The sequence below is a fragment of the Nyctereutes procyonoides genome, unplaced genomic scaffold (assembly GCF_905146905.1).
Source record: "Nyctereutes procyonoides isolate TBG_1078 unplaced genomic scaffold, NYPRO_anot_genome, whole genome shotgun sequence".
NCBI lineage: Eukaryota > Metazoa > Chordata > Mammalia > Carnivora > Canidae > Nyctereutes > Nyctereutes procyonoides.
In genome coordinates this window covers 6,888,081-6,915,577 of record NW_026575035.1, presented here as the reverse complement: position 1 = coordinate 6,915,577, position 27,497 = coordinate 6,888,081, and the positions used below count along the sequence as shown (strand labels likewise).

The following is a 27,497-nucleotide window of genomic DNA, read 5'->3' as shown; positions in this document are numbered from 1 at the left end:
GGTAGTTACAGGAGAGATGGTGACCTAAGTAGTGATGTCTTTGGTGGCACTCTTCTCCCTTGGTGTATCCTATCAGTTGGAAAATCAGGTGCTAAATAGTTGGACAGTACCTTTTTATAAAATCACAATCTGCTAGTTTTATGAAGTATTGGCATTTTAAGATTTTAACCTCTAATTGTAAAACGAAAATTGGTTCTTGTGAAAGCTTTTTGGCAAGTAGCAAAAGGCTTCAGGTAATGCTATTTATACTAGTAGATAACTTATTAAGTGCCCAGCGTGTGCCAGGTACTGTGCTTGTTATCAGAGTCCTAGTTAAGAACAAAACCCCCAGTCTGTATGGAGTTGCCTAATGTCTCCTATTGTCTGCCATGGTGGTAAATCTAATCTTTATGGGTTAGCTGGGGAATGGGGAAGCACCAGAAGCATCACTAGTTCATTCACAAAGGTCAGGTCTGAAGTTGCTAGAGGCTTATAGGAGATAGCGTTAAGGTAAGAAAGTGCTCCCCTTTCTGAGATCTATAGCCTTCCCTCTGCTAGGACCAGCTAGCTTGTGATCCTAGCAGAAGACGGCCTCTAAGTCTCAGAAAGATGAACAAGCTCGCGCCATCCGCGTCTTCCGTTTGGGTCTCTGCCTGCCTGCTCCTTTGTCCTGTGTTACCTAGATATATACCTGTTGCTGTCTTGAAGTTAATGTGATTTATATCTTCCTATAAAAAATTATTCCATAATCAAATGTTCATCAAATATTAGAAAGTAGGAGCAAGAAAAAAAATCACTTAGTTCCATTCCTAGAAGAAAAAACAACATTGTTAATATTTTAACTTTTTTTTTCCAAGGGTCACTTCATAACTTGTTTTGAGTGTACCATATCTCTTTAAATGTCCTGTATCCATATACCCATTTTTGTCACCTGTGTGGTGGAGTGAAAAAACCTATTTTTATTTGTATCAGAATAATTCAGAAGACAACTTAGTTGTTTAAGGAAAATTAAAAAGCTTAGAGTATAAGATGACTTCTTAAGTACATCATCTGGAGTGATACCAAGAAGTAGAAAAGGAACATCATGTGTAGAATATGATTCATCACTGCAATAAGTCAGCAGAAACCATTCAGGCCAAGGTGAGGAGGAGAAATTTACACATCTCTGTCACTTTACTACTTTCACCACAGGTGGAGTAATCTTGGAAAGGTTGGGGAAGTGAGAAGTCTCCCACTATCTAAAGGAAGGGCATTGAGTCAGCTTTGAGTCTCGAAAGGCAGGGTGATCTTGGCTTAACATCTGAGTTACATCATGTAATATACTGATTGATAATATGTTTTGCAATCTCTTTTCTCAATGTCAATTTCATTATCCTGAAAGACTTCTGCTTTTGGAAGCAGAAGTAACAAAATGGCCATTAGGTCTGAATGATAGCCTTAGTTTGAACACAATTTTTAAAATTGTATTCTGATTTTTTTCAGAACACTTAATACTGTTGTTGTGGGATTCCTTTTTGTTGAGAATTTAAGTCGTTCAAAAGTAGAAGAGTATAATGAATCAACAGGACTATCATTCGGATTCAACAATTACCAATTTGTTGTCAATATTATTTGGTTTATATCCCAACCACTTCCCTTCAACTTTTATTTGGAAGCCAATCCCAGACATCATAACATTTCTTTCTTAAATATTTTGCAACTCTACCAGATGAGGACTTAAAAAAATATAATACTATTATAATACCCAAGCCACTCCTCTCTTCCCAAAGTTATCAAATACCAGTCTGTTCAAATTCCAATTTCCTCTCCACACTTTGTTTGGATTAAGATCTAAGTAAAGTTCATGCCTTATTCACACCAATTTATGAAATGTCTTTCAAGACTCTTCTAAGCTATGGGCCCCTCCATTTCCTTCACTTTGTTTTTTTCTCCCTTGCAGATTATCTTTTGAAGAATTGGAGTTCTTTGTCATTTACATCTTTTTGTGGTCTTGATTTTCTGATTGTTATCACTGAGGTGTAGTTTAATATGTTTCTCTGTCTTCTGATCTATAAATTGGTAGTGGGACTTGAAGCTTCATCAGACTGAGATTTGATTATTTTGGACAAGACTAATTCATAGATGATGTTGCTTATATTATCTGTTGTTGCATTAACAAATTGCCCCTAAAAGTTTGAGGGTTTTTTTTTTTTTTTAGACTGAATTATTTGAGAGAGTGCGATTGAGCAAGGGAAGAGGCAGAGGGAAAAGCAGAGAAGCAGACTTCCCACTGAGTGGGGAGCCATGTGGGGGTCCATTCTAGGACCCTGACCTGAGCTGAAATCAAGAGTTGGACACTTAACCATCTGAGCCACCCAGGTGTCCCAAAAGTTAGAGGTTTAAAACAAAATACCGCACGGTGCCTGTTGGTCCAGTATCTGGGAGTAGCTTAAACTGAATGCTTCTGGCCCAGGTTCTCTCATGAGGTTATAGTCAAGCTATCAGCTGGTACTACTGTCATCTGAAGGCTGAACTGGAGCAGGAGGCATGATTTCCAAGGTGGCTTACTCACATGACTGACATTTTGCTGGCTTTTTGACAGCCTTAGTTTCTCACCACATGGTTCTCTCTTCAGGGTTACTTCCTTTCCCTAGAGCAACTGAGCCAGAAGAGCAACATGGAAGCCACAATGATGTATATGATCTAGCTTGGAAGTTGCACACTGTCTTTTATGCAGTATTTTATTTGTTACAGAGCCAGCCCTATTCATTGGTGGAGGAGTTTACACAAGGATTTGAATATTAGGAAATAAGGATCATTGGGAACCATCTTGGAGGCTAGCTACCATAGTGTTCATCCATAAAGAAGTTCACAAAGGTTGTTCCTCTCTTTGTAAAGTGAGAAACCATTGATACTTGGTGCCTAAGTTCAGTGATTCATTAGGTTTTGCAAAATGGTTATATTCTATTTTTCCTTTTTCATATACTAGTTGAATACTTCTAAAAGTAGAGAAAAAAGAGTATAAGGAGGCAAGGGAAACTTGTCCCATCTACTCTCTGATTACCAGTAGCTCAGTTTCTATAGAAAAGTCAGGATAAATGCTTGATTCTTTCCCTTTATTTACCAGTTTTCAAAAGAGTTGACTTCCTAGCATCATCTAATGATTAATTAGGCTTTAAACAACTTTTGAGCTCAGGACACCTGGGTGGCTCAGTTGGTTGAATGTCTGACTCTTGGTTTCAGCTCAGGTTGTGATCTCAGGGTTGTGAGACTGACCCCACATTGGGTTCCACACTCAGTGAAGAGTCTGCTGGAGATCCTCCCTCTTCTCCATCTCCCCCTTCCCTGGCTTGTGTTCATTCTCTCTAACTCTCTCTCTCTCTCTCTCTCTCTCCCTCTCTTTTAAATAAAGACTTTATTTATTCATGAGAGACACATACACACAGAGAGAGGCAGAGACAGGAGGATCCATGCAGGGAGCCCAATGTGGGACTCGATCCTGGGACTCCAGGATTATGCCCTGAGCCAAAGGCAGACGCTTAACTGCTGAGCCATCCAGGCATCCCTCTCTCTCTCAAATAAATAAAATCTTTTAAAAGATTATGACCTCATACTTTTGAATATATTGGTGTATTTCAGTTCATTGTAGTTACTATCTGGATGTTTATATAGTCTATAGGTAGGCTGAATAATGATTCCTCAAGATGTTCATGCCTGGAAACTGTCACATTAAATGGCAAAAGGTATTTTATAGATAGATATTGAGGAGATTATCTTGGATTAGCCCAATGGTTTTAGTGTAATCACAGAGTTCTTATAAGAAGGAGGCAGCAAGCAGGTCAGAAGAGAAGGTGATGTGCTGACGGAAGCAGAGATGGGAGTGCTGAACTCTGAAGATGGAGGAATACAAGTGTTGCAGCTCTCTAAGATGAAAAAGGAAACAGTTTCTTCCCCCAGAGTCTGCAGAAGGAGCTGGCTCTGCCATTGATGATGTGATGTCATGCAATAAAATACAGTGAGTACACTGCAACATAATACAATATAATCCTCTTAATTATTGGATGTAATTTCCTCCAAGAAGGCCTCCCTGACTCCCCACTGAATTAGTGGTTAGTCATTACAGCAGCCATAGGAAAGCCATCTTTGGTCAGTGGGGAATGTCTTCTTATTGGTTATCTAATATGCTAAGATGTTCCAGGCTCCATCATGCACATTTTTCTGCCCCAGACCTGGAACCAGCTATTTCTCCAGTCTTTCTTCCTTTTAGTGGGAAATAGTATTTTTGAGACCACTAGGGGCATTCATAGGCTTTCCTTCTTCTTTTTCACTTTTTAAATGTAAAAAATATATAAAATTTCCCATCTTAACGAGCTTCAAGCACAAGTTCAGTAGTGTTAACTATATTTATGTTGCTGTGCAACAGATCTTGAGAACTTTTCATCTTGCAGACCTAAAACTCAATACCCATTAACAACTTTCACTTCCCTATCCTCCCACAGACTTTTGCCTTTTTAAAAATGGGAAAGTAGCACAGTTCTTTAGTGGAAGCTTTCACCAACATATGATTATTTTCCTCTAAACTTGTAGATTTTTAAGCCCTGACTCCATGCTATTTTTATTTTTGGCTACTAATCCTAAACTATGTCCTACAAAGGATTTTAAGTAGCAAGTATCTAAAAGATGAGCTATTTTTCTAGACCAGAGTGCAAGTTTTGAAATACATGCCACATGCAAAATATTGATCATTTCCTTATCAAGGCTCAAAATATTCCCTGGAGCTGTACTTTGCTTAAGTACAATACTGGTATGCCCCCGCCCACAAGGCAGAACTACAGCTAATATCCCATGTCTGTGGTCTCATCTCGTCTGGCTCTGCCCTGTGGCTGCACTTTTTGCAGAGCAGAAATAGTTTGCATCAGACCATTCAGTTCAGACCTATAGGTCCAGCTCCCTGGGCCATGAGACTTACTACATAAAAAACCTGTGGGAGAGAATAACAATGCAGATACAGAAAGGCTGGCAGTCTGTTGGGATTCTAAAGGAGACCTACAGACTGGTTTTGTTACTATTGACCAGGAAGTACCTTGTTTTGCTTTTAAAGTTCTGTGCTCTCATTTGCATTAAGTGTTCTAGAAGAGTATATTCTAAATCATTTTGCTCTCCACTGGCCGGAAGTGCTCAAATACTAAATATACACGAAAGAGGAAACTCAGGAGAGAAACTCAGAAATCATGTGACCAATGACTAAGTTAAATTTTTCTGCTTACTGAAAGGGAAGAGTCAGATGAATAGTTACAGAGTCTCCTTGTATTTTTAAAGTTTTGAGGATACCAAATCATGTTTCCGTTTATGCTTTTTTCTACTCTGTTTTCTTCCATATTCACTGAACCTGGGGAGCAATATTGGATCTGCAACTCCTCTGATGCCAGTGTTTGGTATACCTATTGTGGTAAGTAAAACAGCAACAAGTGGTACAGGGGTTAAGTTTTCATAAGAACTCCCTGCTGCTGTCTCAGGGACACAGGAAATGACAGTGTATTCCAGCTGCTGTTTGCAGCAAAGGTGATGGCTGCCCTGTGTGGATTTTCTCAATCCTTCACAGACCTTACCAGTCTCTAAACTGTGTTGTACTTAACCTCCGGCTGCTTCTGTTGTTCCCTGTAGTCAACTCTCTCCACCTTGAGCCCAGTTTCAAATTCTCCCCAGTTTTGGCAGAACTCTTTGCTTCTGAGCTTTTTGCCTCAGCCTTTAGAAGGTAGCCTTTTGGAATTGATTATTGCTCTGGTATGTGATTTTTTTTCTTCTTCAGCACAGCAGTAGGAACATAACAGGTGCTTTATAAGTACTTGTTCGAGGCTGTGACTTTTGAGGAGTCTTGGAGTCACCTCCTAATTTGGATGTTAGCCTGGTTCTGTCAGTTACCAGCTGTGTGACCTCGAGTAAAAAATACTTAGCCTCTCTGTGTCCCAGCTTTTTTGACTGTAAAATGAAAGTGATTTTATAAGTTTTATTTATTTATTTATTTATTTATTTATTTATTTATTTATTTATTATTTATTTAAAGAGAGATTGTGGGGGGCGGGGCAGAGGGAGAGAAGAGAGGGGATCTCATGCAGGCTCCATGCCCAGTGTGGAGCCAAGGTGGGCCTTGATCTCATGACCCTGAGGTCATGACCTGAGCTGAAATCAAGAGTTGGATGCTTAACTGACTGAGCACCCAGGTGCCACCAAAAGTGATTTTTTAAATACAATTATTATTATTTTAAAAGATTTTATTTATTTATTCATGAGACACGCAGAGAGAGAGGGAGAGAGAGAGAGAGAGAGGCAGAGGCACAGGCAGAGGGAGAAGCAGGCTCCATGCAGGGAGCCCGACGTGGGATTCGATCCCAGGTCTCCAGGATCACACCCTGGGCTGAAGGTGGTGCTAAACCCCTGAGCCACCTGGGCTGCCCACCGAAAGTGATTTTAAAGCTGTTTTACGAGGATTGTTGAGTTTTCAGCACATAGCCACATACAAACAAGTATTGATTACTTAAAAAATCAGCCATACCCTAATGTTAACTAGCTGCATCATGGTTTTTTGTTTTTCCTCCCTATTTCTCTACAAATATCTGCCAGTCTGAAAGCACAGCATCAGAGCTAGACTGCAGTTTTGGTTTGGTATTTTCCACTGGTTTGCTCATCATGGGTTGACTGGTCTTTTCTACACATTAGTCATATCAGGAAGGTTTGATGCTTCTGCAAATGCTGGTTCTTTGAAATTCTGTTGGGAAAAAGGATTGGTGGTCTAATCATTTGAGGGAGACTTACAAATGTACTTTGAGTTCTGAAAAATTCTGAAACCTATTTAATCCAGATTTTCAATTTTATTTTATTTTATTTTTTGAGCATGTGTTGATTGTCTTGAGAAACACAGTCTGGCAAATACCAATACAAAGCTACTTACAGAGAATTAGAGTAATTGCCAGGTGTGAGGACAAGATTTAACTGTGTGACCAATCTTTTATTGTGGCTTTTTTTCCTATGTGTGGATTGTACTAAATTCCCTTGCAACTTATCTCTGAAATTTTTCTTTTTCTTTTTTTTTTTTAAGACTTTATTTATTTATTCATGAGAGACACACAGAGAAAGAGAGGCAGAGACACAGGCAGAGGGAGAAGCAGGCTCCATGCTGGGAGCCCAATGTGGGACTCGATCCCCAGACTCTGGGATCATGCCCTGAGTCAAAGGCAGATGCTCAGCTGCTTGAGCCACCCAGGGTCCCTATCTCTGAAATTTTTCCATCCTACAAAGTCAGTTTACCTCTCTGCCTCCGGAAAGCCCCCCTAGTCCACTCTACTGCCAAGTTTCTCCTCTCCTTTGGCTTCTAGGTATCACACATCGATTATGTCACCTTTAAAAAAAAAAAAAAGATTTTACTTTTAAGTAATTTCTACACCCAACATGGGGCTTGAACTTACAACCTCAAGGTCAAGAGTCACATGCTGGGGCACTAGGGTGGCTCAGTCAGTAGAGCATCTGACTCTTGATTTTGGCTCAGGTCATGTTATCATGGATCATGGGATCAAACCCCACATCTGGGTTCTGCATTCAGCGGGGAGTCTGCTTGAAGATTCTCTCCCTCTGCCCTTTCCACGAGTGCATCTTTGGACTACCTTCATTTATTTTTGTCCATGCCCATCTTCTACCTCTGGCAATCACCAATCTCTTCTCTATATCTATAAATTTAGTGTTTTATTTTGTAGATTCTGCATGTTACAGAGATTATACAGTATTTGTCTTTCTCTGCCCCTCAAGGGCATCCATGTTGTAAATTGGGCTTTTTTCCTTGGTCATAAACTATTTAGTGATGAACATCTTTTGGTCAAATATTTGTGAACATCCGCGATTAAGTGAAATGACTGTTAATATAATTCATTCTATAAGAATTTTGTTGCAGGTAAACTCAATTAATTGAATGAGAGGTGTTAACATTAATTTTTAAAGGTTATTAATTAATTAATTACTTTATTTATAGAGTATGAGCAGGGGATAGGGGCAGAGGGAGAGGGAGAGACAATCTCAAGCAGATTCCACACTGAGCCGGAAGCACATGGTGGGGCTAAATCCTATGGCCCTGAGATCACGACCTGAACCAAAACTGTTAGAATCTGATACTAACAGACTGAGTCAACCAGGTGCCCCCAACATTAATTTTAAGAGTTGCATTCAGGGGTAAATCTGCAAACCCTACTATCGTCTCTCTCCCCTACTTCTCAGTGCTTTTTATGAACTTCTCTTCTATACTTTTTTTGAAACTCTTTCTTCAGGAAGACTATTCATTAGTTTATTCATTCATTTATTTACCCATTTAACATTTACCAGATCCCTAAGTACTTGCTGTGTATTTTCTATTTTGAACCAATGGAATATGCATAAAGTGAAGACAGTGGAGAGCCATGTTGACAGGAAAAGGTTAAAACATTCCAAGATAGAACAAGTAATTTTTATGAATTTTTTTTTTGTTTTTTTCCTCCACCCAGTTTAAAGTAATTCAGTATCTTCAGCTTCCACTTTAACAATATTAGAGAATTAAAACAATATTTACGTTATGGGAAAGTTTCTTTTCTGTATTTGTACAGTATTTTAAAATCCATTTTACGGTAGTAGGAACACTTTACACGAGATCTCACCTCTTTAGTATTTAAGTATACAACACAATATTGTTGACTATAGGCACACTGTCATACAGCAGAGGTCTAGAACTTATTCATCTTGCTTGACTGAATCTTTATGCCTGTTGGTTAGTAATTCCCCATCTCCTCCTACCCCCAGGCCCTAGCAACCACTATTCTACTCTTTGATTCTATGAATTTGACTATTTTAGATACTTCTGTAAGTGGAATCTTGCAGTATTTGTCCTTATGACCAGCTTATTTCCCTTAGCAAAATGTTCATAGGATTCATCCATGTTATGGCATATTGCAAATTTTCCTTTTTTTAAAAAATATTTTATTCATCTATTCATGAGAAACATACAGAGACAGGCAGAGACATAGAGGGAGAAGAAGGCTCCCTCCAGGGAGCTTGATGCAAGACTCGATCCCAGGACCTCGGGATCACGACCTGTGCCAGAGGCAGATGTTCAACCACTGAGTCACTCAGGTGTCCCCCAAATTTCCTTTTTTTCTTAAGGCTGAATAGTATTCCACTGTATGTATAGACCACATTTTCTTTATCTATTCATCTATCTATAGACATTTAGGTTGCTTTCTTATCTTGGGTATTGTGAATAGTGCTGCAGTGAACATGGAATGTAATTATCTCTTTGAGATCCTGATTGAAGTTCTTCTGGATAAATACCCAGAAATGGGATTGCTGGATCATGTGGTAGTTCTATTTTAAATTTTGCATTCATTTTACACCATTCCCTCCAATGGTGTATAAGTGTTCCAATTTCCCTATATCCTTGCCAGCACTTGCCTTTTGCTTTTTTGTTAATAGCTATCTGACAGGTGTTAGGTGATATCTCATTGTGATTTTGGTTTGCATTACCCTGATACTTAGTGATGTTGAACATTTTTTCATATACCCATTGGCCATTTGATTGTCTTCTTTGGAAAAAATGTCTTCAGCTCATTTTTAAATCAGGTTATTGGTTTTTTTTTAAAATAATTGAATTGTTAGAATTCCTTATACATTTTGGAGATTAACCCCTTATTATCTATCAGTTTGCAAATATATCCTCTCATTCCATATGTTGCCTTTTCACTCTGTTGATTGTTTGCTGTGCAGAAGTTTTTTAGTTTGATGTAGTTCCACTTATCTCTGTTTTTTTCTGCCTGTGTTTTGGTGTCATATTTAGAAATCATGGTCAAGACTGATGTCTTGAAACTTTTCCTCTGTCTTCTTCTAGGGCTTTTACAGTTTTGAATCTTATGTTTAAGTCTTTAATCCATTTCGTGCTGATTTTTGTGTATGGCATATGATAAGGGTCCAATTGGATTCTTTTGCATGTAGAAATCTAGTTTTCCCAACACTATTTGTTCAAAGGACCATCCTTTCCCTATTATGCATTTTTGGCATCCTGTCAAAGATAATTTGACAATATATGCATGAATTTATTTCTGGATACTCTGTTCAGGTCCACTGGTCTCTATGTCTGTCTTTATGTCAGCATCACACTATTTTTTATTACTGTAGTTTTGTAATATATTTTGAAATTAGGAAGTGTGATGCCTTCAGATTTGTTCCTCTTTCTCAAGTTTAATTTGGCTATTTTGTAGTTCCATATGAATTTTAGAGTTGTCTTTTCTATTTCTGTAAAAAAAAATGCCGCTGAGGGGTGTCTGGGTGGCTCAGTTGGTTGAGCCTCTGACTCTTGATTTCAGCTTAGGTTGTGATATTGGGGTTGTGAGATTGAGCCCTGCTTTGGGCTCCACATTCAGTGTAGAGTCTGCTGGAGATTCTCTCTCCCTCTCCCTCTGCACCCCCAGCCCCCACCTGCGTGCTCTCTCTCTCTAAAATAAATAAATAAGTATTTTAAAAAATGCCACTGAGGTTTTGGTAGGGAACACATTGAATTTGTGATTGCTTTGGGTAATATGGACGTTTTAAGAATTTTAATTCTTTTAGGGCATCTGGCTGGTTCAGTCGGTATAGCATATGATTTAATCTCGGGTTTGTCAATTCAAACCACACATTGGATGTAGAGAATACTTAAAAATAAAATCTTAAAAAAAAGAAAGAATACTGTCTTCCAGTGAATGAACACAGGATGTCTTTCCATTGTTTGTGTCTTGTTGAATCTCTTTCATCAGGTTTTGTTGCTTTCAGTATATAAATCTTTCCCCTCTTTTATCAAGTTTAATCCTAGGTATTTATACTTTCAGGTATTTATTCTTTTAGATTGTTTTCTTAATTTCCTTTCAGGTAGTTCATTGTTAGTATATAGAGATTTTGTATGTTGACTTGAATCCTGCAATTTTCCTGATTTTGTCGATTAGTTATAATAGTTTTTTTTAATGGAGTCTTTAGGATTTTCTGTGTATGAAATTGTGTCTTGGGGAGCCTGGCTAGCTTTATCAGTGGAGCATATGACTCTTGACCTTGGGATTGTGGGTGTAAGCCCCACATTGGGTGTAGAGATTACTTAAAGATAAGATTTTTTTTTAAGATTTTATTTGTTTATTAGAGAGAGAGAGAGAGAGAAAACACAGGTAGTGAGGAGTGGTAAGGGAGAAGTAGACCTCCCACTGAGCAGGGAGCCAGATGCAAGACTTGATTCTAGGACCCAGGGGACATGGCTTGAGCCAAAGGCAGATGCTTAACTGACTGAGCCACCCAGGTGCCTCAGAAATAAAATCTTTTAAAAAAAGAAATCATGTCTGCATACAAGGAAACTTTTACTTCTTTCTTTTCAATCTTGATGCTTTTTACTTATTTTTCTTGCCTAAGTGATCTGACCAGGTCCTCTGGTGCTATGTAAGGAGGGGCTATCCTTGCTTTCTTGCTTTCTTTCTAATCTTAGAGGAAAACTCAGTTTTTTTTGTCATTGAGTGTAATGTTAGCTATGGGATTTTCATAAATGGTCTTTATTATCTTAAGGCCATTTCCCTAGTTTGTTGAGAGTTTTTGTCACAAAAGGGTGTTAAAGGGATCCCTGGGTGGCGCAGCGGTTTGGCACCTGCCTTTGGCCCAGGGCGCGATCCTGGAGACCCCGGATCGAATCCCACGTCGGGCTCCCGGTGCATGGAGCCTGCTTCTCCCTCTGCCTGTGTCTCTGCCTCTCTCGCTCTCTCTGTGTGTGACTATCATAAATAAACTAAAAAAAATAAATAAAATAAAAAAATAAAATTAATTTAAAAAAACAAAAAACAAAAAAAAAAACCAAAAGGGTGTTAAATTTTGTCAAAAGCATTTTCTGCATCTGTTGAAATAATCATGTGATTTTTATACTTCATCCTATTAATGTGGTATATTGCATGAATTAATTTTCTTATGTTGAAAACTTGGATCTAAGGGATTAAATCCCATTTGGTCATGGTGTATGAACCTTTTAATTTGTTGATGAATTTAGTTTGCTAGTAGTTTGTTGAGATTTTTTATATCTATATTCACTAGAGTTATTGGCTCATAGTTTTCTTTTTCTGCAGTGTCTTTGTCTGGTTTTAGTATCAGGGTAATGCTGGGCTCATAAAATAAGTTTGGAAATGGTCTCTTTCAATTTTTTGAGAGCTTGCGGATTGGTATTCATTTTTATTTAAATGTTTGGTGGTAGAATTTACCCATGAAGCCATCTGGTCCTAGGCTTTGCTTTGTTGGGAAATGTTTGATTACTTATTCAATCTCTTTATTAGTTATGGGTCTGTTCCGACTTTCTAATTTGTTATTCCTTTGGGTATTTTCCTTAGAAAACTTGGGGCTCTGAATATATGAACAAACCTCTTGCTTCCTGAGTGAAGCTAGGGACTATAGGGGATCTTTTCCTGATTGTGCTGTTCCAGATGCAGGGGTTCTGGTAAAAGGATGTCCTCTACTGATCTTGGTGAGTCTGATTTAACATTCTCCTGGAATACAGGAAATTTTCAATTAATTTCTGATTTTTTGCAAAAGGAATTTGTCCATGGGTTGTTGCTGAATTGCTGTTTGTGAGGGGAAGGAGGGTCTTGGACTTCTTACTCTGCCATTTTGCTGATGTCACTCCTCTAGGGAGTGAGATGTTTTTAACCACCCTCAATTTTTTCTCATTTCATGATTTTAATGGCATCTTTTGGAGAATGATGGTCAGAATACTCTGCTTACTAGAAATGATTTATAATATTTTATTGACATTATCTTTATTCTTCCATTTAGATCACATGAAAGCCCCTATTTCAATAGATGTTAATCCCTGTATAGCAATGAAGGGAAGCAAGGGATATTTGCATCTTTACTACATTCCAAGTAAGTTCAATCTTTTTTTTTTGTAATTCAGTGAAGAATGTTCAAGAATTATTAATGACAAATTATTGTGTTCCAAATGTGCATGTATTAGTTTTCTATTTCTATGTGATGAATTACCACATTTTAGTGGCTTAAAACAGAACACATCTATTATCTTGCAGTCTTTGGGTGTCAGTAGTCTAGGCATGGCTACGTTTTGTCTGCTTCAGGATCTCCCACAAGGTTTCAATTAAGGTGTCAGCCAGGACTGGAGCCTTTTCTGAATGTTCAAGTAGGGAAGAAGCTAACAACCACTTCTAAGCTCATGTGGTTGTTGACAGTGTTCAATTCCTGTCTGGCTATTGGACAGCATTCTGTGCCTTGCCATATGGGCCTTTTCAACATGGCTTTTTGCTTCATCAAAGCCAGCAGGAAGGACAGTCAGCTAACAAGATAGAAGTCAAAATATTCTTATGTAGCCTAATCATGGAAGTGTCACTCTATCACCTTTGCTGTATGCTATTTGTTAGAAGCAAGCTACGAGGCTAACTCACACTCATGGGGGAGGGGATTACATATGGCATGAGGGTAAAATGTAAATAACTCGAGACTCCTAATAATCTAATAGGTATATCATTTGTCAACCATTAACTATTCAGCTCATTAATAAGTAAAGCCGGGTTTCCACTAATCAAAGATCTGTAATAAGCAAGACTCAACTTTTTTTTTTTTAATAATGATGATCTTTCTAAGAAAAACTATGATGATGATGGGATGAAAGAAGGCAATGATTTTTTGTTTTGTTTTGTGCTGTGTCTTGTTTTTCCTCTCTATGATTTTATGTGTCATCATCAGCTTAGTAAAAATGAAACTGAGTGCTGGTGACAGCATTAAGATGGATGAGTATCTGTGGAAACATACAAAATGCTCTTCCTCTTTTTCTCATCAACTCTGTTGCCTCTAAGTCCTAGGATCCTAAGAAACTTCAGTTCTAACCATCATCATTATCATTATTGTCTTAATCATCACTAATATAATTTATATCCTAACATATTTATTTAATAAATTTCATTGCTGGTAATTTGTTCAAATTTTCTATTTCTTGGGATCCCTGGGTGGCGCAGCGGTTTGGCGCCTGCCTTTGGCCCAGGGCGCGATCCTGGAGACCCGGGATCGAGTCCCACGTCGGGCTCCCGGTGCATGGAGCCTGCTTCTCCCTCTGCCTATGTCTCTGCCTCTCTCTCTGTGACTGTCATAAATAAATAAAAAAAAAAAAAAAAAGAAAAATTTTCTATTTCTCTGATTCAGTTTTGGAAGGTTACATGTTTCTAAAAATGTATCCATCCCTCTAGGTTGTCCAATTTGTTGGCATGTAATTTTTCATGATGTTCTCTTATAATCATTTGGATTTCTGTGGTATTGGTTGTTATTTCTCCTCTTTCACTTCTGAGTTTATTTGAGTCCCTTCTCTCTCTCTCTCTCTCTCTCTCTCTCTCTCTCTTTCTCTCTCTCTGATGAGTCTAAGAGTCTGACTAAAGGTTTATCACTTTTTTTTTTTAATATTTTTTATTTAATTATTTTTATTTATTTATGACAATCACACAGATAGAGAGAGAGAGGCAGAGACACAGGCAGAGGGAGAAGCAGGCTCCATGCACCGGGAGCCTGACGTGGGATTCGATCCCGGGTCTCCAGGATCGCGCCCTGGGCCAAAGGCAGGCGCTAAACCGCTGCGCCACCCAGGGATCCCAGGTTTATCACTTTTGTCAAACTTTTCAAAGAATCAGCTCCTGGTTTCATTGATTATTTAGTCATATTTTCCCTGAGCTTCCCTAGAATGTATTGGAATGTCTGTATAAAATGTGGGGCCATATTCATAGAAATCAAACCTTATTTTTATGGGCCTATCGCTACTTAAATTCAATAAGAGCTAAAACAACTTGAAGCAAAAATAAGTTTGGGATGGAAATTATTTTGAGACTATAGCTTTGCTAGCAAATTATTTGTGTACTATTAACTGATTAATAAAAAAATAGATAAAGCTGGACTTTAACCCTCCTTCAAAGTTATATCTGAAAGTTCTTGGAGTTGTCTTAGCTGAGCTCAGAAACAGTTTTCTTTGTTACCGTGTAAAGCTACTCTGTTTCTTATCTCTCACTCTGACACCTACATTGGTATCCATACACATGGTATCTCACTTTGTCTATTGTTCGTGTGCCTAAAATGACCACAGTGATGCCCAGGAGCAAGGAGCTTCTCAAGATGTATACTGTTGAGATGTCAAAGCAGCATATCCTTTCTTGAATCATGCTGTGTTCCGTGCAGAAATGAAAGAAGTTTTATTGTCTTGAATTGTCATTGGTACCACAACAGTACCACCATCTACTCATGTCTCAAGGAATTCCCTGTGAGAACAGCCCATCAACTTCTACACATATCCCTGCTTTTGGAGTGTGCAGGCTGTTCATGGAGTGAACCATGGAACTATTATTTAAAACAGACCCTATGATGTTCTTTTCTACACTTTGCCATGAAAGTAGAGATATAGAGACAAATTAGGTAGTTTGGTGATATTTTAGGCTCAGAGTAACGAGGGCTTGCATTAAGAGAGTGATGATGAGGATAAAAAGAAGGCTAGTAAGATTTACTAGGACCGGGAATTCTAATGCCTATGTAGTGATGAAGACAAAGAAGTCAATTTTGGATCTGTTCAGTGAGACAATGAGCAACATTTGAGTAGAGATACTGAACACATATGTGGGACAGGTGCTCAGGAGAAAGGTTGAGACTAAAGATGATGAGTTGGGAATTTATACCCTATGTGGTACTTAAAGCCAGAGTGTATGTGCAACGTGAAAATTGAGAACCCAGGACGCAACTCCAAGAAAGAGAAGCCAATGAGGAGAAGGAATCAGAGAGATTGGAGGATAACTAGAAGAGAATGGTAGCACCAAAGCCAAAGGAAGGAGTTTTGAGCATTTCTGTTAAGCATACCAAGTTCAGGTTAAAGATGGAAAAGTGTTCTTTTGATTTTGGCTATAATGAATTATGGGGACTTTATTAGGAAAATATTTTCAGAGAGGTAGTGGTTATAATAATTTTTTAAAAATTAATCTTTATACCCAATATGGGACTCAAGGTCATGACCCTGAAATTGAGAGTTCCATGCTCTATCTACTGAGCCAGCCATGAGCCCCACAATAATTGTTTTTATCATAAAAAAAGATTGTATGTATTATCCAGTTGGGCCAACTGAAAAAATTAGAAGAGTTGAGCAAAATGCAGTGTTTAATGGAATTTTCCATATTAAACGGTATTAGGGAGACCATGAGGAAATCATAACTTGTGTAATTTTTAATAAAAAGATTGTTTTATTCTTCAAGAATTCTTTCATCAAAACTCCTAAAAAAGTGGGCATGAGTTGATTATCCTTATTTCTTTTCCATCCCCTTTCTTTTTTCTTGAACTTCCTAGCACAACTGTAACTAGAACTGGAAATTTTACATCTCCGTTTGATAGTTTTCTCAAAAACATAGGCTCCTCTTTTCAGGCATAGCATACATAATTCTTCCTGTAGAATATTCTGTTTGGTTACAGTCTACTAATTATTCTCTTAGAACTTCAGTTTTCTCATGTGTTACACTGGAATAGCACTAAGTTTTTGTGATGATTTAACAAAGTGATGTAGCAATGCCCACATGGTAAGTTGTTGTGATGATTAAATGAAATAAAGTGTCAGGCAAGTGTAAGTGTAAGGTACATATTAATTATTATTTATTAAAGAATCTATTATTTGAAGGACTAATGTTTTTTTTTCTTTTTAAGGAAGAGATATTAAAAAACTATATTTCAATCTCTATATATCTTTTAACTCCATGCATTTACCAACGCGCAAAGAAGTTATTTGCCGAGGATCTGATGATGTTTATTCTTTTTGCAGAGCTCTGAAGGGAGGTAAGCATTTAATTCGTATTATTTTCGTAATATAACATAATTGTTTATGAGAATGTTCTGAATATTAAATGCACTGAAAATGTGCCATTCCTTTTCTGATAATTTTTTCATCCAAAGTTTTTACTTTAAATAGCTTAAGTATTTTACAATTATGTTACTGAATTATTATGAAGATGGTACTTATTTAAGTGTGTTTGAAGGCATATTAAAATTTTTACCTTGTTTAGTTTAATATTGTACATTTGCCCTTGGTTATGGATCCCTTTTTCTAAACACTACATTTGTTATAGAATCTCACTGAACCACAGTCAAGGGAACAGGATTGGTGGAATCAGTAGGGAAAGAAAAAAAGGAATTAAAAAAAAAAGTTATTAAAAACAAACCTCACTAGATTTTTCTACCATGTTTTCTTCAATATCTTTCTCCACTTCTTTCCATCCTGTTGTTATTCACAGAATTACAAAATTTCAGAGCTTAGAACCTTAAAGGTCACTTATTGCAAACTCATGAATTTTTCCTTAATAATTTTTAACTAGTATTTTAAATAGCTTAAATGTTTATAAATAATATACTATCACATTACCAAAAATTGGGAAGTATAAACAAGAATGTCACAGAATAATATTTCTAAAAACATTTTGGAGTATTTCCTTCTGATTTTTCAATGAATGTACATTGCTGCTGTACTTTTAAGTATACTACACTATAATAATTTTCCTTTATTTTTTTTTAAAGATTTTATTTTTAATCTCTACAGCCAACATGGGGCTTGAATTTACAACCCCAAGATTATGAGTCACATGCTCTACCAACTGAGCCTGCCTGGTGTCTCAGTAATTTTCTTTTTAAAAATTATTGTATTTCATTTTTTGACTAGATAATCCATGTGATTCAAAAACCAAAGTATAAACATTACATGTGAAACATCTCCCTTAGTGGGTATGCTGTGGTTTATTTAACCATAATCCATGGGGCACCTGGGTGGCTCAGTGGTTGAGCATCTGCCTTTGGCTCAGGTCCTGATCTCGGCATCCTAGGATTAAGTCCCACATCAGGCTCCCCTCAGGGAGCCTCCTTCTCCCTCTGCCTATGTCTCTTTCTCTCTCTGTGTGTCTCTTATGAATAAATAAATAAAATCTTAAAAAAAAAACATGATCCTGTTGGATATTAGTTTCCTTCTGATATTTTTTACTATTATAAATAATATTGCAATAAATATATTTCTGTATATAGTCTTCCTTACATTTTATATTTGAATGTGTTTGCAAGAAGTTATATATAACTCCTAGGGAAGTATCTGAGCATAACTGGGTTAACTACATTAGTGGTTTTGTCTACGTAGGCCAAATCACTTTTCTAAAGGAATGTATCAACATATACCTTACATCACCAGCATTGTGTATGTACAGTAGTTTAATCTCTGTTTTGTTAATCTCTGTCTGTCTTGGACGTCATCATCTAAAAAAGAAGAAGTTTAAAAAAAAACCTATTAGGTTAAAAAAAACAATTGTTTTATTGACATTTAAAAATTACTATTGCAGTTGAATATTTTCCTATACAATTAGTTACCATTATAACCTGTGCCATCTCTTGTTTAAAAAAAAGATTTTAGGTAGGGGCACCTAGGTGGCTCAGTCAGTTAAGCGTCTGACTCTTGATTTTGGCTCAGGTCATGATCTCAGGGTTGTGAGATCAAGCCCTGTCTTAGGCTCCCTGCCCAGGGGGGAGTCTGCTTGGGATTCTCTCTCTCCCTCTCTCTACTCTCCCTATCCCGAGCTCTCTCTCTTTCTCTCTCTCTTTCAAAAAAAAAAAAAAAGGATTCTAGGTAGTTTACATGCATACATCAAATTTAGCAACATAGCATCAATTAGATACAGATGGGACAAAATATTATAAAGATTGGGAATTAATGGAATGAGGGTACTATAAAAATTCATAACAGGCTTATACTAGCTTTGACATTTACATCAATTTGATTATACATTTTCTAGCGTCATTAAGAAAATTGTTTCTAAGTACATCAATTTTTTGCTGTGTTAGTGAAGCTTTGAGATGTATCCCCTAGCCAACCATCTCTCCACAGTCCTGACTTGTCTGCTACCCCCAAAACATATGCAAATAATGGAGCAGGCATTGCTTCTAAGTCTGGGCTCAGAGTTGGAAAGACCGGAGTCTCTGTCCCAGCTTTTCCACCTACCAGCAATGTGGCCTTGGATGTGTTATTTAACCTCTGTCAGCCTCATTTTCCTCATCTGTAAAATGGGGACAGTGAAAGCTATTGGACTCGTGATTTTAAGGATATAATTAGAGAATGCATAAAGAAAGGGTTAGTACTGTGTTCAGAATAAGAATTCAAGATGTATGGTTCTTGAATAATAAATATTCATGTAGGTAATAGGAAGCCTTTTATTCCTGATTTCATAGTCTTGTCATTTTTACAAGTAAGGAGGCCAATGCCTGGAGTGATTCAAAATGTGTCCTTGGCCATTTGGAGCTAGTAACAGAGTAGCCTCATGACTCTTAAGGCTCACTCTTCCACTGTACCATGCTTTCTCTTTGAAAGAAAAAAAACTCTTGAAAGATTACTGTTTTTTTTTTTTTAAACAACTGTTCCACAATCCCTCCTAATCTCTGTGAGATTATGTTGACATTTATCTGAATTTTTAAAGTTTCACTTTCTTGAGATTTAAGATGTGTCAGACTCATCCCAGTCTGTTGGCTCTCCCTCCCTCCCTCATTTCCTTTCACAAACATCTGTTGAACCTAATTTGAGCAAGTCATGATTTAGGCTCTGGTGATCCGAAGTTGAATGATAGGGTCTCTCTCCTCAGAAGGTCCCTTTGTACTGGGAAAGACAGTCCCGGGAACAAAAATTATAATGAAATGTCATAAACGTTGATAGATTTATATGCTCCTGGTTTTAACTATATGGTTATCAATTTTCTGTGATAGAACTCAGATACAGTTTCAGAGAGTATTTTATTAAAGTCTTGAATCTGAGAACATCAGAAAGGAGGAGGAAGGACATTCCTTGGAGAGGAGACAGCATATGCAAACGCATCTAGCCATGAAAGAATATGGTTTGTTTGGAGAGTAGTTTTGTAGTTGGAGCAGAATGTGCTGTGGGCAATTGCTGGAGATGAGCCTAGGAAAGGGGGCAGAAGCACACATGTAAGTTATGCACAAAATATTGGCCTGCCTCTTGTCATCAGTGGGTAGAGATGACCCACTGAGATTTTCAGTTTTGCAGCTAACTAGTGTCCATATGGAAGGAGGCGGGGGTTGGCTGAGACAGGAAAATGGGATGGAAGGAGGAGCAGCCAGGAGGCTGTGTGAGAGACTAGGACGGCTGAACAAAGATGGTGGCCTTGGAGCAGAGGGGAGGAGAAGAAAGAGGGCATATTTGGAGGTAGGATCAGCAGGACAATCGCCGATTGATTTGATGTGGCAGCCAGAAATTAGGTAAATTCAAGGACTAGTAGAGGGCCAGTGACGGGGATTAATGGAAGTGGTATTATCTGAAATGATGTGTACAGGAAAAGGGGCAGATTTTTAAAGAGAAAGCAATGGGTTCTGGTTTGGGCATATTGAGCTCAAGGTAATTTTGGAACACTCAAATAAACATGTCCATCTGGTAGCTGAGTATATGGGCTCAGAGCTCAGGGCATTCTGATTTAAGAAGCACTGATGCTATCAAGAGACCCTTGAAAATTGGGAATCAAATTAGTAAGTACCATACGTATCTACTTTTAAAATAATTTTCCTTTTTGTATTTGTTACAAAAGTCATATATTTTTAGGATATGGTATTTAGAAAATGTAGGCAAGCAAAAATAAAATAAAAATTACCCACAATTTTACGACTTCTTATAAGCACGCGCGCGCACACACACACACACACACACACACACACTTTGTTTCTTTTAAAAACATGTTTGAGGGGAACCTGGGTGGCTCAGTCAGTTAAGTGTCTGCTTTTGGCTCAGGTCATGATCTCCAGGTCCTGGGACTGAACCCCACATCGGGCTCCCTGCTCAGTGAGGGGTCTGCTTCTCTTTATCCCTCTCCCCACCACCCCTGCTCATGCTCATGCTCTCTCTCTCAAATAAAGACAATTGTATTTCATCTTTTCAGTAAGCTACACTCTCAATGTGGGACTTGAACTCATAACCCTGAGATTTAGAGTCATATGCTCTACAGACCTAGCTTCTCTCTCTCAAATAAACAGATAAAATAAAATATTAAAAAAACACATTTGAAAATAAATAAATGGATACTTCAAAGGCATCTTAAATTTAATTATGTTAGCCCTGTTTCCAGAATCTTCCAGAAAGGTTGCTATAACAGAGTACCACAAACTGGCTCGCTAAGAACAACAGATATTTAATGTCTGACAGTCTGGAAGCCAGAAATCCAAAATCAAAGTATTGGTGGGGCTGTGCTCCCTCTGATGGGGTGAAGGACAGATCTGCTCCAGGCTCCTCTCCCAAGATTCTGAAGGCCCAGGTGTTTCTTGCCTTGTAAATGGCCATCTTCTTCCTGTGTCCCTTCATAGTCTTCTCTCTATGCATTTCTGTCTGTGTGTCTAAATTTCCCCTCTTTATAAAGACAGTTCTATGAGATTAAGGCCCACCTTAATGACCTCATCTTGACCATCCTGCAAAGGTGCTGTTTCCAAATAATGCCATGCTCACAGGTACTGGGGGTTAGGACTTCAACATCTTTTTGAGGGACACAATTCAACCCATAACACCATCTAAGGCTTAGGTCCTGTATTTTGCATGATTGTCACAAAAAAGCGTGCTGGACCACAAGTGAGCTGCATGGGGAGAATAGAGAGGAGCCTAAGCAGGGGTTCTATCTTCCTTTCCTCTGGCTCTGCCTCAATTCTCCTCTGGCTTCTTGAATGTGGGGAGAAGCTTCAGGCTAACCTCCCCTAAGAGTAGAATGGGCTATGTGAGCAACATATGAGCTTTCTAAGAGAGACAAAACAATGGAAAAAGACTACCCCCTTCAGAGAAGGTTAGTGCCCCTTCTTCCTACCTGACCTGGTGAACATTTGGACAGTCTCCCCAGATAGAAATCTCAGAGTTACCCTTGATTTCTTTCTCAAATCCTCAAGTCTTGTCCATCTCCTTTCCTTTCTCTCTCATACAAAGTTTTCAGGATTGGCTTCACAACGAGGGCCTCATATTCAGAGGGCTTCACATTTAGAGTTTAATATTTTGTGATAATAGTCTTGAGATTCTTAATAATTTTATCTTTGAGTGTGTGTTTTGTAAGTGTAGTCTGATAGGACAATGAGGCATGCATGCAACTCCCCCAGATGGGTTCTTGGCTCCCTGCTACCCACTGCTCTGCTGGCACCCTGGGCCCTGCTTGATAACCCCTTCCCAGTTACAACCAGTGACCCCTGCCACCTGGTGGGGGCCTTGGATGCAGGGAGGGTCAGGATCAGGTGAAGGGGCCCTACAGTGTCTGCAGTGGGATGTGGCCACTCCACCTGGGCTGGCACTGTTCAATGGGTGACTAGTTGGGGGCAAGACTGCCTCCCCACCAATGGGTAGCTCATGCAGGTATTACATGGAGGTTGCAAAACCCTTGAGGGTCACTCGTGGGACAGCACGCCAGTGGGAAGGAAAGAAGTCTGATTTGTCTTCTCTGCTCCCATGTGAATCATGAGGCAAATGGCAGCATAGGGGAGGGGGACCTTAGGCAGCTGTCAGGCCCACACTTTGCACAGGTGCCCCCATCATGAAGCAGCCCCCTGGGTATCTTTGAGCTTCTATACTCCCCTTTCACTCAGTGCCAAGAGAATATTCCCTTGGATCATTCCATGCCTGGGGAGATCTTCTCTTCCTTTTTTCAAATTTCCTGAGTCAAGCTTATGTGAATTTTCTCTGGTCAGCTTGACATACCTTCGGGGATGAGCTACCAAATACAAATTGTGTAAATTCAGTGATTCTACCTGAAGCTCTGATATTTGTGTTTTAAGCTGTCATTGTGCAATATAAAGATGAATGGTAATTTAAAATTCTGTTTGACTTCAAATGATATTACATAGCAAATATATCATGGCAAGTCTAGAGAAGGACTGTGGAAGAAAGGAAAAAGCTTTATATTTCCTTACCTTGAATAGGATGTCTCTCCTGCTTTTTGAATAAGGGGCCCCCATTTCCATTTTACACTTGACCTTGCAAATTATGTAGCTGAGCCAGAGACTCAGGGACCAGATACTAGGGAGCTGGAGATTCAGAAGTGATCAAAGCAAAGCCCCTGTCCTCATGGAACTTGTAAACTAGTAAGTAAGCTCATAACTTAGTCATGAAATTACATAAAAATGAAATAAGATTCGGTTTATGATAAGTACTCTTAAGGAAAGCAGCAGGCTGATGAAATAGTCCAGATTTATCCACACAGGAAGGCACCTGAATTGGTGGGCATGGAGGCATTTACTTCTTCTCTTCACCTCTGTCACTACCTCCTGGCCTTTCACTGGTCTCCCTGAGTCTTAGTGCCCCCTTAAACCCATATCCACAACATGGTGACCCATGTTTCTAATCACAATCTGACCATTTCACACCCTTGGATGTTCTTTCATTGCCTCCATTCTCTCAAATGGAACCTGAGCCCATTTATGTTTACTTCTTCAGATTTACTTCTAAGCACGCCTATGTCTTTGTTGCTTTAATAATGCTGAGCCACTGGCATGGTGTATGTGTTAGTCACACTGATTTTCACTTTCCTGCCTTTGCTCCTCTTTTTCATCCCTTTGGAATGTCCTTCTGTTCCTTCCTCCCCATCCTTTATGACAATTCAACTCACTTCCTTCTTTTTTCTAGAATCTCTTCCCACGCCATCTTGTGAATAACAGTAATTATAATATCAGTGGTAATATTAATGACATCATTATTATTCACAAGATGCCCCGGGAAGAAGGTCTAGAAAGGAGAAGGAATAACATTTAATGTTCTAATAAATAATATTTTCATGCTAATAAAATATAAGGAGTGCTACATTCCAGGCATTGTTCTGAGCACTTACAAGTGGTAAGTCATAGAGCCTCATGTTATCCCTGTGAAGTAGGTGTTATTATCCATTGCCATCTTACTAAAGCACAGAGTATAGTTAAATGACTTGCCCAAAGCCACACTCCAAGTAGAGGAGCTAGCTGGGATTCAGATCCAGAACCATCACTCTCACCAAAAATGCTACACTGCCTTTATTCTTGCTACATCTTTTTATGCCATTGTATCTGTATCTTTGTATCTTTACACACCTATGTCCCCAATAGACTTCAACTATTTGAGAGAAGGAACAGTGTGTACTAGCCTATTGTCTCCTCAGTCCCTGGTACATAGTTGTTTTCAATAAATACTTGTTGAACTATTAAATTTGAAATGGAGTGGCCTTGAATAAAAAATCATGGCATCATGAAGATATGATCACTGTGCTAAGCTCAAGAACTAATATCTCAGTGTATTAATACCCTGAATAAGGATATACTCTGAAGCAAATAGATTTTTTTTATGAAAATAGAAGTACATATATGCAGAAAAAGTCTATTCATTTGCCATTAAGGATTGTCTTTAGCTAGTTAGGAGAATTATAGTTTGCGTTTGACTATATTACTTCAAAAGAGATTTTTGGCCACTATTGCTTTTGTTAGAGATTCAAAACATTTCTACTTTTCTATCCTCATCCTGTAAATTCACTCCTTTGGAGTTCCTTATTAGGTCAGTGGAATGTGGTGTGTCCTACACTCCTGACTCTGTGTTCCACAGCATCTGTGGGGCCAGGCCCATGGCCTTGCATTTCAACAGTGACTACTCACGCTTCTCAGTGGTGGAATTGGAAGGAGATTTGGTATCCTGGCTGCTTCTCAACTCTCTCCTTCACCTTTAGGAAGACCTATTATTACTTTGCTGAAGGAGCAGCAGTATTAAATATGTACATATATAATTTGGAATGAAATATATGAACACTAGCTTGTTCATTCATTCACTATTGAGACTAGTAGGCCTTAAAATTTTGCATCTCTTGAGGGATAAAATTTGGGCTGATACTGAGAGATGCGTGGGGTGGCAGAGGAAGCCACAGGAGAATCATAGGATGTAAAATTCATTACTTCTACGGTTTGCTTGGGATTATCTCTGCCAGTAGCAATGTAAAAGGTGCACTCCATACTACATTTAAAAAAGAAAATCACCTAATGATGACCAATGTAACTTTTTGTATTTTGTATTTTGCTTGTAGAGACTGTGAATACAAGAATACCCTTCTCCTTTAGGGGAATACGATTTTCTAAGGTATTGTTCAAGAGTTATTTGTACTGTCTTAAGAATCTTTTGCAGTAACGAATATGTTAAAAATTTGAAACAAGCCATTCACAACTTCAGGAATAGTTATTGAACATTAAGGTGTTTAAGCTTGTGTTTTTCACTTTTATTTAGTTTTGAAGGTATTTTGCTATTCTTTCCATAGAATATGGAAATATGGAAAAGTAACACGAAATCTTTTTCACTTCATGTTTTTCCTCTAAACCTAAATGGTTAAAAGTAATATGAATGCTCATTTTTAATATGTTGAATGATCTTTGGGTGAAAGCACTGTACGACTGCTGTGTATAACTCAGTAACTGCCTCCATGAATAGTAATGATGTAATTTTAGATATTTGTATTTAGTTATCTGGCAATGAAATTTTGTACATGTTTCACTTTGGATGAAAATAAAGATTTTCTAAGATTTTATTTATTCATTCATGAGAGACAGACAGAGAGAGAGAGAGAGAGAGAGAGGGGCAGAGACACAGGCAGAGGGAGAAGCAGGCTCCATGAAGGGAGCCCAATGTGGGACTGGATCCCAGGTCTCCAGGATCACGCCCTGGGCTGAAGGCAGGCGCTAAACCACTGAGCCACTCAGGGATCCCCCTGGATGACTATTTTAAAATAAACTTCAACAATGCATATTCCTTACCTATTTTGTTCTAAAGGATATTGATTATTTGAAAATCTCACAGGCTAATTGCAAAAAACATCCTCTTATAATTGGGAAATAAATAGGTTTATGCTTACTGAATTCAAAGGCATTCAAAATTTCATCCTATTAGATTACCGAGATAATGATAACCAATTTAATTTAAAGAGCTTCTTCCTACTAAGACAAAATTCTTATAAAAGTCTTACAAAATGGGGGCACCTGAGTGACTCGGTTAGCTAAGCCTTAAGGGTCTGCCTTCCGCTCAGATCATGATCTCAGAATTCTGGGATTGAGCCCTGAGATTTGAGAGATTCCAACTCCCAGAAGGCAGTCTGCTTCTCCCTCTACCTCTGTCCCTCCCTCCCGCTCACATGTGTGCCCGCTCTCTCTCTCTCAAATAAGTAAGTAAATAAATAAATAAATAAAACCTTTTTCAAAAAAGTCTTACAAAATAGAAGCATCTAACATTTTATTTACTTCTATTTCTTATTTCTCATTTAGGGACGATACAAATGTGTTGCAGAAGCCATCTCTGGAGATACTGAAGAAATGCTCTTTTGTTTGAATTTTACCGTCATACACCACCCTGATTTCAATTAGAATAAATAGAGTATATTTTTATTTTTCAGAGCTTTTATTGTTAACTTAATTTTTTTTTCAGAGTGTATTAGTGTGCTAGGGCTGCCGTAACAAATAGCACAGACTGGGTGGCCTGAACAATTAGAAATTTGTTTTCTCACAGTTTTGGAGGCTAAAAATCAGAGATAGAAGTGTGGGTGGGTTTGGTTCCTTGTGACTCCCTTCAGCTTGTAGATGGCTGCCTTGTAGATGGATGTGTCTTCACATGGTCTTCCCTCTATGTGTGTGTCCTAGTCTCTTCTTATAAGGATACCATCACATTGGTTTAGGGAACCACTCTAATGACGTCATTTTACCTTAACTATCTTTTTAAAGGCACTAACTACAAATCCAGTTACATTCTGAGGCGCTGGGGGTTAGGGTTTAAGTATATGAATTCTGGAGGAGCAAATTTCAACCCATAACACACAGGTAATGAAATCTCTTTGAACTGGTTGACTCCTCCCCATTTCCTGCCTCTCTACCCTGGGGCAAGTTACCAGCATTGCTCTCCTGGACAGTGCTTGCTTCGGCAGCACATATACTAAAATCTCCTGGACTACTCCCCTGCCTCCTGTCTCATCTTTCTGCACCTGGTCAGGTGCCTCTGGTAAAGTATTCTCCACAAAGGCAGTTTCAAAAATACTTTCAAAATACAGGTCCAGTAATGTCACCACAATGCAAATGAAACAAAATGAAGTGAAGCCAAACAAGGTCCTGTCTCTTTTGATTTCTTTTAGGATAAAGTTGGAGTCTTTTTGAGAACCTGCCAGACCTTGGCCACTCTTTCCCCTTCCAGGCCCTTCTCCCTGCACCCCCCCTTTGCTTTTTGTGTTCCAGAATGTGCCATAGTCCTTCCCCTCTAGCATCTTTAGCCATAGTTTTCTCTGCCTCTACACTACTCCTCCACTCTGCCCTGTCCTTACCCCTTCACCTCTGTAACGGGTGTGGCTCTTTCTTGGCTCAGGTGCTACTTCCTCAGGGAATCATCAATGAGTAGTATGGAGTGCAACTCTTGCACTTTTGATGCTAAACAGAGGCACTCCTGAGCGAAATCACAGAGAAATCATGTAACAGAGAGC

At 38.5% G+C, this 27,497-nt stretch overlaps 1 protein-coding gene across 3 annotated transcripts; it reads left to right on the top strand.

The window, feature by feature from the left end:
• Positions 1-5,054: 5,054 nt before the first annotated feature.
• Positions 5,055-26,418, top strand: LY96 (lymphocyte antigen 96). Of its 3 annotated transcripts, none has more exons than XM_055318430.1 (5): positions 5,055-5,407; positions 12,796-12,885; positions 16,765-16,818; positions 25,074-25,126; positions 26,299-26,418. In XM_055318430.1, the coding sequence occupies exons 1-5, from the start codon at positions 5,296-5,298 to the stop codon at positions 26,395-26,397; spliced, it is 408 nt and encodes a 135-aa protein (XP_055174405.1). In that variant the 5' UTR covers positions 5,055-5,295; the 3' UTR covers positions 26,398-26,418. The 3 variants fall into 3 exon arrangements, with proteins under 3 accessions (XP_055174405.1, XP_055174403.1, XP_055174402.1); XM_055318428.1 differs by having other exon boundaries at positions 16,762-16,818; XM_055318427.1 differs by having other exon boundaries at positions 5,057-5,407; positions 16,690-16,818.
• Positions 26,419-27,497: the final 1,079 nt, after the last annotated feature.

Bases quoted from the DNA above. Each gene is read 5' to 3' on its own strand.
- LY96 (XM_055318427.1), top strand. From the start codon at position 5,296: ATGTTTCCGTTTATGCTTTTTTCTACTCTGTTTTCTTCCATATTCACT. The intron at 5,408-12,795 runs GTAAGTAAAACA...TCTTCCATTTAG, and splicing joins TGTTTGGTATACCTATTGTG to ATCACATGAAAGCCCCTATT. The intron at 16,819-25,073 runs GTAAGCATTTAA...TTTTGCTTGTAG, and splicing joins TTGCAGAGCTCTGAAGGGAG to AGACTGTGAATACAAGAATA.